Raw genomic sequence first — 16,151 nt, forward strand, 5'->3', positions numbered from 1 at the left:
CGTGAGCGTGACCTGTGTGTGGTTGTTGAAATGGATTTACTTTGTGTTATTTCAACCCAGTCCCTCCTCTTTACCAGCCAGAATTTTACATTGCTGTTTTGAGGAGGAAGAAGACCTCTAGGTATATACATAAATATATACACAAACATAAATGGTTTAGCCAGTGCAAAAATAAATGCTGATGTGTTACTGGTTCAGGTCAAAAAGAGCTCCTGATGCCATGGCCAGATAAAAAATGTAAAGTGGTGAAACCAGGGTAGGCATGAGGCCAGAGAAGAAATGTCAGGCTGTGTTTTGGCAGCCCCTCCTTTTCCTGTTTGATGCCAAAAACCAGCTTCTGCTGCTGGGTTTTTTAGACCCTCATACAAGGTCCAGTGTTGCCTCGGTTGTCCCAGCTTATGGATGCTCCACTCCATCCTCGAAGCAGAAGCCCAGCCCTGGGAGAAGGGAATGTGTTCTCTGTGCTTGGTGGGCACGCGACTGCTGGTGGCCACGGTGGCAATGAGCAGAGAATCACGGAATCCAGAGAATCACAGAATCCGGGAATGCTTTGGGTTGGGAGGGATCTTCAAGCTCCTCTCATTCCAATCCCCCTACTGCGGGCAGGGACACCCTCCACTAGACCGGGTTGCTCCAAGCCTGAGGGACCCGACGGTAGGACCACACTGGCAGACAGCACTGGCAATAAGGAGTGCTCAAGGACAAGGCAAGCGAGGGGAGGGGCCGGAGGGAAGGGCCGGGCTTCCCTCTCGAGGTGCGCTCCCTGCCTTGCTTCCTGCGCTTTGCAAGTGAGTGAACCCCAGGGCACGGCTGGCAGGGGACGCTTGAGTGGTCCCCAGCGCCACTTTATCAAGGATCGTGGGGGCAATGGCAAACTGGTGGCGCTTGCGTGGGAGGGCGATGAAGACAGCGTGGCTTTGCCCCCAGGGTGTGTGGGAGCCGCTTTAAAGCCACGCTCACACAAAATGGTGCTTCCTGTGGAAACTTCGTAGGTGTTGTGGTGGTGAGTGATGCTGCTGTGATCCCTCAAAAAGTGCTTTATTTTCCTCTTCCCTGCTTTACATCCTTTTAAATGTCTCCCGCAGACCTCTGGTGCTCACAGTGATGGTGGAACCACTACATCTTTTGGCATGAAGTCACTCAGTTCTTCCCCTTGTATTTTTAATGGCCCCTCTTAAGAGGTTAAACCAAAACCCTACCAGGGCATTCCTTAAAATCCAGCCAGACTGGATTCCTCTGGATCTTTGCAGTGCCTGCTTTTTCAAGTGCTCTGAAAGCCCTGCTTAGATTTTACCATGGAAAAAGGTCTTCCACCTGTATGTTGGATGCTTCCCTTTCACACGAGACCACTGCAGCTCATCACACCTTCAGGTTTCTAGGCTGCAGGAGCCAAAATATTTGGCTGAGGAGGGATTTTTGGATTTATAAGGGATAGGAGAGACTTCAAGGCTTGCAACTGGTGTGGTTGTGGCTTTTCTTGCTGGGATGGCAGGTTGCATGGGGCTTGGAGCAACTTGGTCTGGTGGAGGATGCCCTGCCTATGGCAGGGGCTGGAATGAGATGAGCTTTAAAGTCCCTTCCAACTCAAACCAGTCAGGGATTCTACAGTTCTGTGGGATGGGGCAGAGCAGGTGCTTGTTCCCATGGGAACTGAGATTACGGCAGTGTCTCTAAACACCTTCTTCACTGCTAATTTTCCTACAGCAAGTATTGCATCCCTTCAGTACTCACACTCTTGGCCAGGATGGAGTGGGTGGAACAGTTTTCTGGGAAAACTTCAGCTTTCTTTCCCATGGGTTTCTTTCCCAAAGGGTTTTATCCCAGCCCTGGAGCCTTGTTGGCTTGGCTCAGCCATTTCCCAGGTTCCCCCACCTGACTCACCAGCCCTGACCCTGAGCTTTTCCCCCCAGCTTTTCCTGCAGGGATCATCTCATGGCACAGCTGCTGTGGTTTTGCCCAGCTGTGTCCCATTGCAGCTTCCCAGCTTTCCCCCTGCATTCCTGATTGCTGGGCAGGTTATAACAGCAACCCTGCCAGCTGCTGCTCCTTGGATGCTCCAGACTGATTCCAGGGCACTCTGGCTCTCAGATAAGCATGTGGATGTCGCAGGAAAGCCTTGCAGCGATCCTGGTGTGATGTGTGTGTCCCAAGGCAGCTGCCAGCTCTGCAGTGGAGGTTTGGGATGTGCAGCTGCAGCTTTATGTGAGGTTTGCTGTTACCACAGATCAGTGCTGGGATTTTCACTGCTGCTTTGGTGAGTTATAAACTGGTTTATTATTATTATCATTACTACTATTATTATTATTATTATTATTTTGTGAAGTCTGGGGAGTCTCTGGGGCCCAGCAGTCAGGAAATACAATTCTTTGTATTGCAGGCTGCCTAGGAAGGAGAGAGCAGAGGCTGATGAGAGCTCTGTCCCAGCACTTTAGAGCTGCCTCTCCACTAAATTCCCGAGGAGAGCTGATCCTCGCCATTCCCTCGCTTTCGTGCACTCTTTCTCATGGTAGTTTTGTCTCTGCAGCCAGCTGGAATGGACAGGCAGATAATGTTTTATTTGGTGAGTGGTGTCCATGTGCTCTCCTGAGGGCTGTATGGGATATCCCGGTAACAGGGTGACTTGCCGGGAGAAGGAAAACGTGGGAAACTGCTTGTGCTGGCAAGCCTGGAGGCCAGGAGGGGAAGGCACTGCCACCCAAAGCCCAGGTCAGAAGGATGAGGGGCTGCCAAGGGTCGCCCTGGTCCATCGCAGAGGTCCCTCGACCTCGTGTGCCGCTTGAGGGACATCCCTGGGGGCCGGAGCGGAGGGGTTTGATCCCGACATCTCCATCAGCTCTGCCTGCAGCCGCTGGAGGTCACTGCTGATCTGCAGCTCCACACGGAGAGGCGGCAGGAGCCCTGCTCCACTTGCAAAATTCCTGGGAGATGGAGAGTGGCTGTCCTGGCGGATCTTCACCAGGAGGCACAGCTGGCACGCCAACCCTGCCTGATGGTCCCCTTCCCTTGCTCCTGGATGGAATGACTCTTTGGGAGGATGAGGGAGCTGGGAAAGGGGCTCATCCTGGAGAAGGAGGCTCAGGGGGAACCTTCTGGTTCACCACAACTCCCTGACAGGAGGGGTCAGGCCCTGCTCCCAGGGGACTAGGGCCAGGATGAGAGGAAAGGGCTGCAAGCTGTGTGGAGGTTGGAAATAAGGACAAATTTATTCACGAAGAGGGCTGTCAAGCACTGGAACAGGCTGCTCAGGGCAGTGGTGGAATCACCATCCCTGCAAGGATAAAATGCATCCAGGTCCAGGTCCCTTTCTGCCCACTTAAAACTGAGGTGACTCCATTCCAGCTCCATGGGCACAATGCCACCTCTACTGGGGATCTGGGGCTGAAAGGTCCCTTCTAGGAGGATTTGGAGCCATTGCCAAGGAAATGGGTGACTTTACCAAAAGGCCCATGTCCCTTCATTGCCTTTGTTGCTGGAGTATCTAACCAGAACTGGGGAAAAAATCATTGGGAAGGGCTTGGGAAACTTCAGGATTCAGTGGCTCAGCAGGACAGCAAATCTTCCAGCAGCAAAGCAAACTGGTAAAATCCCTATTCAAATGTCTTCACCACTTCCAAGCGGTCTGGAAACACATTCCCAACTCCAATTCCAGCTACAGGACCTGGTCCCTCTGGCAGGACAAGCATCCTTTGGGACTAGAAGTTCAGCTGATTTGGGGTAAATCTCATCTGATTGACAAATCTGCCTTTATTGATCTGTAGAGGAGGAGAAAGAGGAAAGGGAGCGATGGAAAAAGTCCCAAATGGCAGGTGGATCCCTCCTGGCTTTGTCTGAGGAGCAGACACTGAGACTGAGAGGTTTCAGGTCAAAATATTCCCTCACAAACCCCTGTCAGAACAGTGGCAAGATTGGGATTAAGGCTTGTGCAGATGTGTAGGGGAGATTATAGCAACTCATCAGGGTGTAAAACACAGCTGAAATCAGCCCAAATCCTGATTCTGAGACTGGGGGAATGGGGAATTACAGGATGCTCCTTTGAGATGGTGAAGCTGGGGAGCAAGTGGGAGCTGCTCTCCGCTCTGCAGAAAGTGATACAGGCTCCCTCCAGCCAGGGTCACGCTGGGATCCTCCTGTTCAGACCCTGCTCAGTGCCGAGGGCTATTACTGTCTGTATCCTTGAGGCCAGCTCCGAGCGACACTGCCCTGGGATCAGCAGAGCCCTGGCGCAGGGGAAGCCCTGATTTCAAGCAGAGTCTTGAATGGCCTCAAATACATTTGCAGGAGTTGGCAGGAGAGGATAAGGCGGCCCCATGGGAGCCCTCTGGCAGGGCTCCTGTCAACCCTCGGGGTGCTCCGGGGGTTTTTAGGAGCAGAAGTAGCCCTCGCATTCCTGTTTTGCAGGGTATTTAGGGCACCCTAAATACAGACCTAGAAAGCAGGTTCTTGCTGAAAGTGCCTCTCCCTTCTTCCCATCCATGTGTCCAGAAAAGTTAAGAGTCAAACAGAGACAATATAAAAATACTGGCATTTATTTCTGTACATAACCAAAGCGCTTGTAATTGGTGTCTCCAGATGGAAAACCAGACCATTTTCGTCCGCTGAACCAGGAGACTCAGTGCTAACATTTCAGGCTCATAATTTTAAAAAATGTACTCCATGTCCCTCTTTTCTTTTCTAAAAATCTTGTTTTATAACACACACAAAATAAGGGCTAAAAATACTTTCCAAGGCACATCTTTATCAGGAAGGAATGGAGAAGTGCTGCTTTTTCCTCGCGAGCCTCCCTCCAGTGCTGGGGGTGTTGGGTGGTGGGGGATGATAACAATTCAGCTCAGGAGCAGAATGCAAAGCAGGAGGACAATATTTACCCAAAGCTAATTGTAATTCTCATAAATGGCCACCAAAAGAGCCCAAATATCAGCAGGAAAGGGAAGCTGCTGGATCCCTCTGTTGTTGGAATGCTGCCTTCCCACACGTAGGGTGGGGCAAATCTTATCTCCAGTAAAAGAGCAGGGGAGCTGCTGCCCGGGAGATGAGAGGCCAGAGGCTTCTCCATTAATACATAAACTTTGGATCAACAGTTAAGACATGAGGCTGCAGGCAGAAGTCACCTCTGCTCATGCCCTTGTGGTGTTTTTAATTACAAGGTGTTTTTAATGACATCAGATGATCCTTGCAGCCCTGCCTGTCCTGTAGACACTGGAGTGGGAAGGCACTGGCCACATCCCTGGCAAAAGAGTGTAAATTCCCCCAGGAATATGAGGCTGGCACCAAGCTGAGAGGGAGCTGAGTGGCCTTCGTGTGCAAAAGAATGTGAACACCTTCAATTAAGCCAGAAAAAACATGGAATAATTGGCATTTTGTTCTTGCTTCTCTGTTTTTCTCCCTGAGGATTATTCTGGAGTTGCATTAAAAAAATATTAAAAACCATCACACCTCCTCCAGAAATCAGTTTTTTCCATATTCTTGGAAAATTTGGCAGCCAAAAAAGTTGTGCATTAAAAGAAGGTCATTTATTCCCTCCAGTGGGGACTTCCAGCTAGCTGCAAATGTATTCCCTCCTGACAGTTTTGATAAATGGGGAGAAAACATGGCATTTTGGGGTGCAGGCTTGCAGGAGGGTTTCTTAGGCTCTGAGAAACTCACTCACTTGCAAAATAAGGCAGTTTTTCACGAGGACATGCTTGGCTTCCAGCAAGGCCCTTCCCCATGAAAGGGAGGAGTCCAGGAGGGGGAAATCTCAGCCTTTTGGGGTGTGAGGGCAGATTTGGAGGCAAGGGGTGTGTCTGTCCTTCAGCAGTTCCTCCTGTGGTCCCTTCTGATGTCCTTATTGCAGCGCTTTTCTAATTGAAAGGTGGTTGTGGAGGAGAGTCCCAAAGTGCTCTGACTCCTTATTCTTTTTCTGCTGTCAGCAGGAGGTTGCAGACCTTGGAATTGGTTTGGTGCAAGGCAAATTCCCTCCCAGGCACGGTGCCATGCCGGCCTTTCCGAGAGGTGCTGCTCTGGCTCCCAGCAGACTGGGAAACTGTGAAGATTTCTCTGTGGGACAAGATGACAGCAGGATGGTCAGAAGGCTGTGGTGGTGGTGGATCTCATCCTTCTCCTCCCAGACCAGCCCAGTCACCATCTCCTGATGGTCTATGGATGGTGCTCCCACCCATGTCAGGAACTTCAGGTGCCCTTCTCTCATCCCTGCCAATTCTGAGCCAGTAAGTGCAACCATTAATTCTCTCCTCTTCCCAAGGAACCCTCCTTTATCTCAAGCCCATAATGATGTTTCTGCAGGATCTGGTTGTACCCAGAGACTACCTGTACGGGACCTGTTCCTCTCTCAGCTGCAGGCACATGAGCACGGGGCTACTGGAAAACCTCAGCATGGTGTCGAAGTGGATAGAGGTCTCCACCTCTGTCTGGCTCCTCAGAGTGGCTTGGAGGAAAGGGGAATCTAGTTCTGCCTGGAAATCCATAGTGAGGCTTCCCCTGGAAGAGAGAAGCACATGGGGTCTGCTCACCGAGCATTGGCCTGCGCTGGGCACCAAAAAACTCCAGAAACACCTTGATTGGAGATCTGGCCATGGAAAATGGGTGTTCCTAAGCACCAGGAAAGGCTGGACCCATCAGAAGAAGAGCAGGGGGCTGTGGAAATCTACGCTCACCCCCGGGGTATTCCCTTTCCCAGCAGCTTCCCACCCACTGACCTTGCATTGACGCTGGTTTTCAGTTCCTGCTCCCAAATGCTCACATCCATGTCAGCTGAAATATCCAGCCCCAGGCTGCCCTGGAGTTTGACAGTCACTTGGAGGCCAGACTGCAGAGGAATGACCTGGAAGATGGAAAAGGCAGAGCTTCCTGTGACCAGGCACTGCTCTTGGATGAGTGGCTGACACCGGCAGTGACTTGTGGCTGCTGGGAATGTCTGTCCCAACCCTGCAGCTGGGCCTGCATGGGAGCAACTGCAGCCACGGGTCTCCCATGGCAGAACAAGCCATCCCACTGCTTTACCAACCCCAAGACACATCTGGCAGTGCCACCTCGCTCTCAGATCTGTACCTGTGGTGCGTAACATCCACAGGCTCATTTTATTGGATTCACTGAGACGTGGCATGGAGACAGGTCACTGCTTCCTCCCCATCCAGTACCTGGTGATGGTCCATCAGCAGGAGGTTCCCTTTGACCACACTGGTGGGCTCTCCGCTGCTCAGCAGCACCTTGGCCATTAGATCTGTGTAGCCCTGGAAGAAGATGATTGGCCGCAACTGGACATCAAAGAAGGTGGCCGACATCACAGCCATGAGCTCTGGCTCCTCTTCCCCTTCTGAGAGGTTTTCTCCCATCATTGACTCCATCCCTTGTGCTTCAAAGGTGACCTGGAAGACAGAAGTGGAGGCACTCTTTGGAGCAGGACATCAGTGATGGAGTGACTTGGATGAGGCATCCCAATTGTCTCTGAGCACCCCGAGGTATCAGTGTTGCATCCTCTGCTTTTTGGGGGAGCAGGGGACTCCCTCCTCCACAGCAGGAGTGTCTGGTTCCATACTGGTGATTTGGGAATTTGCCTGTTTCTGATACAGGACATGCTGAATGTGGAGGTGAAGCACCACAAGGGGGTTAAGAGGGGACACAGGGACAGCAGTGGCACCACTGGGTCGGTGTTGTCACCACCCCCCCTCCCCAGCCCCTCTCCCGCTGGCACCTGAGCTGCACGAAGCCGCTGGCCGTGGCTGAGCAGGGAGAAGTCGGAGACGCTCTTCCTCAGGAATCCACCCTCCAAAAACAGTAGATCCAGCCCGAAAGTGGAAATCAGGTCCTGGGTGACTGAAAGGCAGAGAGATGCCCATGAGCACCCCTGGGTGTCTGATGGAAGAGGGGTTGTTACAGGATGATCTTTAAGGTCCCTTCCAACCCAGACATATGGTACCATTCTGCATCTTCTCCTTCCCTTCTTGCAATACTCAAAGAATTTAGCATTGCAAACTTGGTTTTTTTTCTCCCTGACTTTTCCACCTTCACTGACCCTCTGTGAGGCCAGACTGAGGTAATTTGAAGAGGGACGGAAATGAGAGCTGAGGGAAGAAGAATTAAGCAGATATTTAGGAAGTGCTGCTTTTTGTACTCTCTGAAGTTTGATTCTTTCTTTTAAATTCAGTACAAGAATCCTCCTCTTTGGAGATCTTATTAAAAATACGAAAGGAACTGAGGAATGGAGTGAAATATCTTGACTTATCAGGGAAAGCACAGAAAATCCCACCAACAATCTGCTGTTGGTTTCATCTCCAGCTGAAGTTCCTCTTTCAAATTAGCAGGATTTGGGAAAAGTATGCGTTAGAGAAGGGTGTGTTCATATCTCAGGTGGTGGCAGCCAGCTGATGCTGGAGGACATTCTCAGAAACTTCTCTGAGATTTTGGGCCATTCTATAGGCCTGAATCCTCTTCTGGAAGCTGCCTTTTCCTACCAACCCATCCTTTAACCCTTTGAGGGGACATGGGATCAGTGTCCTCTGTGCTGTCACCTGTCAGAGGTCCTGAGAAAGAAGAGGAGGTGCCGACTTTAGAGAAGAAATTGTAATTATTTAACCGCGGGTCTCCCATGATGTCTTTCATTATGTTCCTGGAAAAGAGAGGGAAAGGATGTGTCAACACTGGGAGGAAGGAAAGGGAAAAGGTCAGTGGTCACTACAGAAGGAAATATAATTTGCCAAAGTATTTCTCATGGTTGCTGGCTGCCCAGAGTAGTGTGAGCAAAAAGCATCAGACATGGGCTACCCTGGAATTTCCCTTTCCTATGGCTTATTAGGACAAACCAGGCAGATATTTTTGTGCAGTTTTTACTTAGCCCTGCAAAATGTGAGTGCTTGGTTTGTTTTGTGCAGACAGGAAGATTAATGCAGGTACAAATTGTGCACTGCCTTGGGAGCCAGAGCTTCGGCCTCCAAGGACTCAGCCAAAACCACAAGCCTGGGTCCCACTGCCATGGGGCAGGATGACAAGGAATGTCAGGTTTTGCCCGGCTATATAGCATCGGCATCCCTTTTGTTACTCCAGGAATATCCAGGCAGCCCCCAGGAAGTGATGCTAGCACGTTTTAAAGACACATTGGTCCAAAACCCACAGCTGGATTGTGGAGGAGGAGGAGAAAAAGGTGATATAGAGCAGAGGGAAAAATGCAGCCATCCCCTCCAGCCCCACCTTGCCAGGTGGTGGTGGTCACGGAGGCTGTTCTGGACTTTCAGCAGCAGGAACGTGGCCATCTCTGTCTCCATCTCGCTGGTGGCCAGCAAGATGTTGATGACATCCATGGGCAAGGGGTGGTTATCCAGGAGGATTTCTGCAGCGGCTAGGCGACAGGTTTTGTCATAACTCTTCCTCTTCTGGTGGAAAATCCTCCTCATCACTCGCTTCACCTGATGAGAAGGGATAATTAAAAGAGTGCAAATGCACCCCAGCAGCTTGGCTTTGAGTGGGGAGTGGGGAGGGGAGCACCAAGCCTCGGCAACTTCCTTTCCTACCTTGCTGGAGATGTGGGGAACAGGGAATCGCTGCAGGGCAGAGGTGGCCGCGGCAGTGACAGCAGTGGGACCGTCCTCGGCATGGTGCAGGAGAGTGGGAATGGTCTCGGGGAGCATTGCATTCCCCAGGGCCAGCAGGTAAATGACCACCTCGGGCTCCTCCTCGGCACCTCTGAGCCCCCTGAGGATGGTTTCCACCCCACGCTCCACCACCTGCTCGGGATTTGCAGAAGGAGAGGGAGGTGGGGGACAGGAGATATTCTGGGCACCCCTGGAACTGGGTCCCAAAAAGCCAAGTGTGAGGGATTGCAGAGGACCCACCTGCAGCCCACAGAGCTTCTGCTGGCACAGCTTGCCCACCAGAGAGCCCACAGCAACTACCCCTGTCTCCCAGGTCTCAGGCGACAGCTGCTTCTCATCCAGCTTGTCCTGGGCATCAAGAAAGGGGTAAAAGGAAGCAGGAAAAAAGAAATGAGGAGAAAAAAAGAGAAGGAGTATGCTTTACCTCTTATCTCAAAGTGTTTCTTAAGCAAGTAAGGAAAAACTAGTTCTTTCCTGCCTTGAAGGTGATGCCTTAGGTTTTAACTTTTATAGTTTTCAAATTCTGCACTGCTTAGTGTGTAACTCTGAAGTTAGCCTGTTGACTTCTGCTCTCTCGTGCAAGGCAGACATAACAAAGCCTCTCCAGGCTTTGTCTCCAAGGGCACCCAGACTGTCCTAGGCTCAAAAAGGATAAACCAAAGAGCCTCTAAGTGCGGCAAGCGGAGGGGAACTTACACCATTAAACTGAAGCTTTAATTGGAGAATTAACCCTGATATGCAAATGAACCCAATCTATAAAAGTGTGAAGAACTCGTGCCCTGCCGTCCATTTTGGGGTCCATCTGGGCAGTGGCCTCTGGCCCCCCCAGGGGTACCTTTGAAGGCCTTTCAAATAAACACCTGCTTTTATTCCCTTACTCCTGTCTAGTCTCTGTTTCTAGGAGGCCTCTTAAGGCATCAAAGGAGGCCATGCATGATTTAATTGGATAAAATGCTGTGGCTCTAAATTAAGATTTTATTATCTCTAATGCACTGATGTAAAACATTTTCTGCTGAATTCTTTTCCTCTGAGGAGCATCTACTCCCACCACCTATGTCCCGTTAAATGCACATAAAACAATCCCATGAGCAGAAAAATCAATTTCTGCAGAAACATTTTCCTTTTTCCATGGTGTTTTCCTTTTTCCCTTTTCCCATCCCAGATGCAGGACCCTCTGGGAAGAGAGAGAGATGTCCACACTTACTAAGATGAGATGGAGAAGCTCTCCAGAAGGCCGGGGAGAGAAAGCTGCTGTGTAGAGAAACTTCTCCACAAGGGACTTGGGCTCCTTGCTGAAATCCAGGAAGTCTGAGAGCGCTGCCAAGGAAGCCACTGACTGTGTGGCCACCGCTGCCTCCACGAGGAAGGGGCTGGAGCAGGAAGAGGGAACTCATCAGTGACATGGCCCACAAAAAACATGCAGTGCTTGGACAGGACGGGTATTAGGAAAGCCAGAGAACACTGTCACTAGTCAGGATGGCTGCCTGGACCAGGGATGGTGCCTGGAGCAGCACCAAATGATCCTGGTTGTCTTGTCCAGTGCCCAGAATTTTGGAGAGATGATTCCAGGGATTCTCACCGCATCTCCTCGGGCGCTCTCCTCAGCAGCTGCAGGACATCGCTCTTCTTGGCGCTGCGCAGCATCTGGATGAACCTCTGGAACTGCCAGGCTGTCGCCACCCTCGAGGTGTCTGTTTTGACTCTCTGTCTGTCAAAAGCCTTCAGGAAGGCTCTCAGCTGCAAAGGTGAGGTTTGTTAGGTGGGATTTAGCCTCTTTTCCCCTGTTACCACAGGATACATTTTACACCAAAGCAGCAGTAACCAGCCCCTCCAAAAGCACCACTGGGGTTTAACCCCAAATCCTACAAGCGCCCAGCTTGGGGGAGAGCCCCTGGTGAGTTTTGGGGGTCAGGAGCATCACTGACCGATGGGCAGTGGGTGCAGACTCTCCTGAAGGGCAGGCTGGTCATGACCAGGGGCTGGGGCCGTGCATCTGTGCCAGCCAGCACATCCTCAAGGCTTTGTCCAGACACTTCTGCTGGCCCAGGCATTGCAGGAGACACCAGCTGGAGCTGCTGCCTGTGAAGGGAGAAACAGTCAATAGAAAGTTTTGTGATTTACATCCCCTGTGCTCATGGTTGGGATCATCGCTCACCTTGAACTGATTTTGATGCCAGAGCGGGATCTCAGGGCTGGAGCCACCACGTGGCTTTCCTCTGCCAGGACCGACTGGAGGAGGTTGCCTTTCACCACATACTGGCTTGTGCTGGAGGGCTGCCACTCAACTCCAAAAATCTTGGGAAAGGAAAGGCAAGGAGAAAAAAATGCAACCTTTTTCTCCTTTCCCCTTTCCCCAGGAGACTTCTCTTTCCATTAGCAGAAAAAGAACTTTCCAGTCCACAAAGTCACCTACTTCACTTGCAAAATGTAGGAAAGGAAAATCCAGAAGAGCCCACCTTCTTCCCAGATGTGGGAGAAGGCAACACCAGGTGAGGACGATGGCAAGGGGATGCTGTCATTGTGGTTGATGCAGGTAGACAGAGTGGTGACACAGGGACTTGCATGACAAGGTGGTGTTGAGACCTCTGCCAGGGCCTATGGCATCTCCATGGGGATGTCCATTTTTATATTGAATTCAGTAGAATTTTTATATTTTAAAAAACCTTAAATTTTGGTTGTGGCAGGTATAACTGCCTTAAGATCCACAGGATTTCATCTGTGCATGTCAGGGCTAAACGCAGGCTACTGCTTTAAGCAAAACCAGAGTCCTGTCAAACCAATCCCCAGTCTGATGGGTCTGAGACCCAGAAAACATCCCTGTATCTCCACCTTCCCCAGCAGGATCAGCTGACGGGTCAGAAGTGATAACAAGGGTGTGGGTGGGATGACCCAGAGCACCTTTACTGCTCCTACCCACCTTGACACCACAAGATCCTCCTGAGGGATGTTGGTGCATCCCACTTTGAGGATGGGTCTAAGAGTCCCATCCCAAGCTGGTGCAGAAGGCTGAAGCCAGCTGGGAATGGGAGTCCAAGCCCACCTGCAAAAAGATTTTAGGGATGGCCCTGCTGTACTCAAGATGAGCTGAACCCCCCACAGTGAGAGCAATGGACTTGCTTTGTTTGTGGAGGTGAATCCAGACTTTGGCGTTGAGCAGCTGAGAAGATCTTTGGTCTTGGTGATGGAATGGTTGGACACAGTGTAGGTGACTTGGCAGCTTCCAGAGGCGTCTTCCTGAAACACAAAGGGGAGTGACCATGGGTATTAAATGATCTGTGGAGAGGACAGACAGAAAGGCCAACCTAACAAATAGAAAAGCATCAAAAATCTAGAAAGTGGGCCACATCGGGGGGGTGGTGGGGGTGGTGTTGGATAGCTCCAAGTCCATCTGGGCATCTTTGCGAACTCAGGCTGACACCACCAGCAGCAGCATCTCTGTGACTGCATTTGGGGTTCTGAGGTTATTTCATGTTGTTCACAGGTCATTCCAGCTGGCTGCTGGCAAAGCAAATCCTGCTTAGCAGGAATGCCGTTCCTACTGTCAAGGGAAAGGCTATGGTTTTGTAAGGGTGCCTATTGCTGAATATTAGGTTATTTCATTTTAAGTCTTCTGCCTTTCCAATAGTTACCCTTGCTCACAGCCTGGTTGGAGCAGCAGAGCCCAGGTTGTTTATCTTGAATTTTGCCTCCTCTGCCAGAGCTCATGGGCTGGCTAGGCTCCAGGGCCAGCTCTCCTGGCACATCCCTGGATTTTGGGCAGATGTGGCCCCAGCTCTGGACCTACCTCCACTGTGGTGCCAGCATGGGGCTGAAGCTGGAACAGACTGATGATGCCTCGTTTCAGGTTGGAGATCAGGATGTTTTCCGCTTCATTCCCATAGAAAGCTTTGACCTGGGGGGGGGGGGGTAGGAGGTGTTGCCTGGCTGAGGGGATGTCTCTGCGGTCCTTGAAGGCTCTCTGCTGCCTTCCCTGACAAAAGGGAACCTGAGAACACCCTGTAGACACCTGAGGAATTTTCTCAAGGAGGACTTTATCCCTCAATAGCATGAGGTCTGTGGATGCAAGCCCACAAAATTTCCCTTTCCTTCTCACCCGTAGAGGAGAAGGTCAGAAGAGAGCTTATATCCCATGGTTAGGACTGAAGAGCTTTTAACATGGGATTCAGCTGAGTCCTTTTGGACGATGGGACTCCATGTAGGGTCCTGCACTGGCCACTCTGTCCAGTTCCTGCTGCTCTGAAATTGGAGGTGGAGCAGGAGCTCCTATGGGCTTCATTGCCCAGAATATTTAGGATGAGGACAGGAGTGCTTTGCAGAGGGCATGAACAAGCCCAGGAGGTGTCCAGCTGACCTTCCCACTGTTCCAGGAGATGAACACTGGCTGCTGGAACTCTGCCTGTGCCTCCTGGCTCAGTGCAATCTCTACAGGGGGACCTCTGCTGCTGTCCTTGTTCCTCTCCTCTTCTGGCTGGTGTTGGGCCTTCAGGTTGTGGATCTGCAACAGCAGAAGATGGCAGAAAAAAGTGACCAAGTGTGTCTGCTCTAAAGGTGGTGTGTATTTTACCTCCAGGTGATGGATTTGGTCAGAGAGGTCATTTTTCAGCTGGCATGGGCTAGAAAGGGAAGGGGTTGCAGCTCCTGGGGTGTTGCCAGCAGGAATACCCAGCTGTGATGGCTGTACTGTCCCACCCACCTGCACCTGGAGCAGCTCTTCCCTGCCTTGGTCCCTCCAGAGCCGGTGCAGATGGATCAATGCCTCAGCCTGCAGCCGGGCTCCCCACGGGGATGGTGTGGACGTGTGGTCCAGCTGGACATGCAGCGTGTACCGGTACTGATACAGGGTCCTGGGCTGGAAAGAGAGTGGCTGCAAATTCCCTGTGGAAAGATGGAAATGTTGAAGGTAAGCAGTCATGGATCTCCTCCACTTCCTGCACCTGGCAACTTCCATCCAGAGGGCACCTGGGCTTGCAGGGGTGCTCGTGACCTGTGCATCACTCGACCTCCTGGGACTGGAAGTCTAGCTGATGGGAAGGTTTTCACGGGGAATTGTGCCCGTGGTTTAGATATGTGGGTGTTCTCTGGGCTGACAGCTGATTCCTGCTCGTGTTTCCAGCCCTGCCTTAAAAATGATGGCTCGAGCAGGGTCTCCGCTTGGGGACTTCAGGACTTTTAGAAATGCTAAAGAAACGCACTCTAATCCTAAAGGGAAGTTTCCTGAGCATGCCCACAGACAGGAGGGATTTCTCCAGTGCCTTTTTAGCACTGGGCATTAACTGGGGCACAGTCAACCTTCTTAGGGGAGAAAAGAAACTGAATTATTCATATTCTGAGTTTTCCATCAGAACTTCTAACTCTTAATTAAATTACTGACTTTGTGCTAAGGCCAAATGAAGTTGGTGGGACAGCTTTAGATCAAAATGCACTGCTTCAGCCTTATTTCTCCAAAATTATTCTGAATCCCTTCTCTTGCTTGTATACAATTGTGATGAAGGGAGAAGGGTTGCCTTTGCTGTGACAAACCAGTCAAATCTATTTTCTGAAGTCACTTGAAATTCTCTTGCAAATTTGACACACTTGCTGGGCTTCTGAAATGTTTTATAGCTTTGCTGCTTTTAACAACAAATGAATCAATGGAAATCCAGCTCAGTCCCTGGGGCTTTCCTCTGTGAGACAGACTGAGGAGTTTGTATAGTTCTGCGCTGTGTGCAGTTTAAAAAGCTCCAGCTCTCTGGTTTTCCTCACCCCCAGGAAGGACTGCCACAATCCCCAAAATTTCCCTGCCTCAGGACATGCTCGTGCTGCTTGCAGTTTACCAGTCCCTGTTCCCTGCTTGGCTGTAGACCAGGAGGATAAGTGCTGGGATGAGCATCTCACCTCTCCAGGCATCCAGACCCCGTTGTGTCCCTGAACCCAAATCAGCCCAAAGTCTCCCTTACCTTTTGCTGATCTCAGGAAGGAAAAGCAAAGCAGGCAAAAGCATCCCCAAAATGCTTGTGGATTCATGGTGGGCTCTGGGAGCTGGGCAGGAGACAGGGAAGGAAGAGGGGTGGGAGAGAGGGACTGTACAACAAAAGTGGGCAAGATTAGGAGTGTCAGACGATGGGGCCCGACCTCCTCCCTATCCCCGCCTTACCCGAGAAAAGGCAAATAATTAAACCTTTGTACCAACCCCCAGCAGCCACGGAGGGTTTGGAAATCAGCTGAGGTTTGCCAAAGGCCGGCAAGAAGGGAGGAAAGCTGGGAAAAAAAACCTGCCAGAAGCATTGCAGGGTAGAGAAGCTGCAAGTTTGTCTTGATTTGGGAGGAGGATGCTCAGAAAGCTGCTCTGTCCTTTGGTGATCTCTCTCTCGTGCGATAGAAGAAAATTCCTTTCAAATGAAAAGACCCAGAAGGGGGAAGGGGGGTAAACAGCTTTTCCATCCTTTTAGTTGGAGACTGGGATTTGCAGCTCGGAGGCTCATGTTACTTAAAGGGCCAGGCTGGAGGGGACGGGGAGCGCCTGCTGGTGGGTGGGACTGTGAGCACTGTTACCCCCAGAAAGAAACGGGAAAAGGGCTTAGGAGAGCC

General features: G+C 51.1%; 1 protein-coding gene across 1 annotated transcript; it reads right to left on the reverse strand.

Annotated features, from left to right (window-relative positions):
* Window positions 1-5,888: 5,888 nt before the first annotated feature.
* Window positions 5,889-15,587, reverse strand: LOC309575388 (microsomal triglyceride transfer protein-like; the record flags this gene model as incomplete). Its single annotated transcript, XM_082285805.1, has 18 exons — window positions 5,889-6,036; window positions 6,307-6,477; window positions 6,696-6,820; window positions 7,137-7,364; window positions 7,691-7,812; window positions 8,508-8,605; window positions 9,184-9,398; window positions 9,504-9,716; window positions 9,825-9,932; window positions 10,789-10,954; window positions 11,164-11,321; window positions 11,510-11,663; window positions 11,740-11,879; window positions 12,702-12,818; window positions 13,369-13,476; window positions 13,936-14,079; window positions 14,278-14,459; window positions 15,521-15,587. 18 exons carry the CDS (start codon window positions 15,585-15,587, stop codon window positions 5,889-5,891), a joined length of 2,664 nt encoding a protein of 887 aa, XP_082141931.1.
* Between the last annotated feature and the right edge of the window lie 564 nt (window positions 15,588-16,151).

This window comes from Coloeus monedula, assembly GCF_965178545.1.
Source record: "Coloeus monedula genome assembly, chromosome: 8".
Taxonomy (NCBI): domain Eukaryota; kingdom Metazoa; phylum Chordata; class Aves; order Passeriformes; family Corvidae; genus Coloeus; species Coloeus monedula.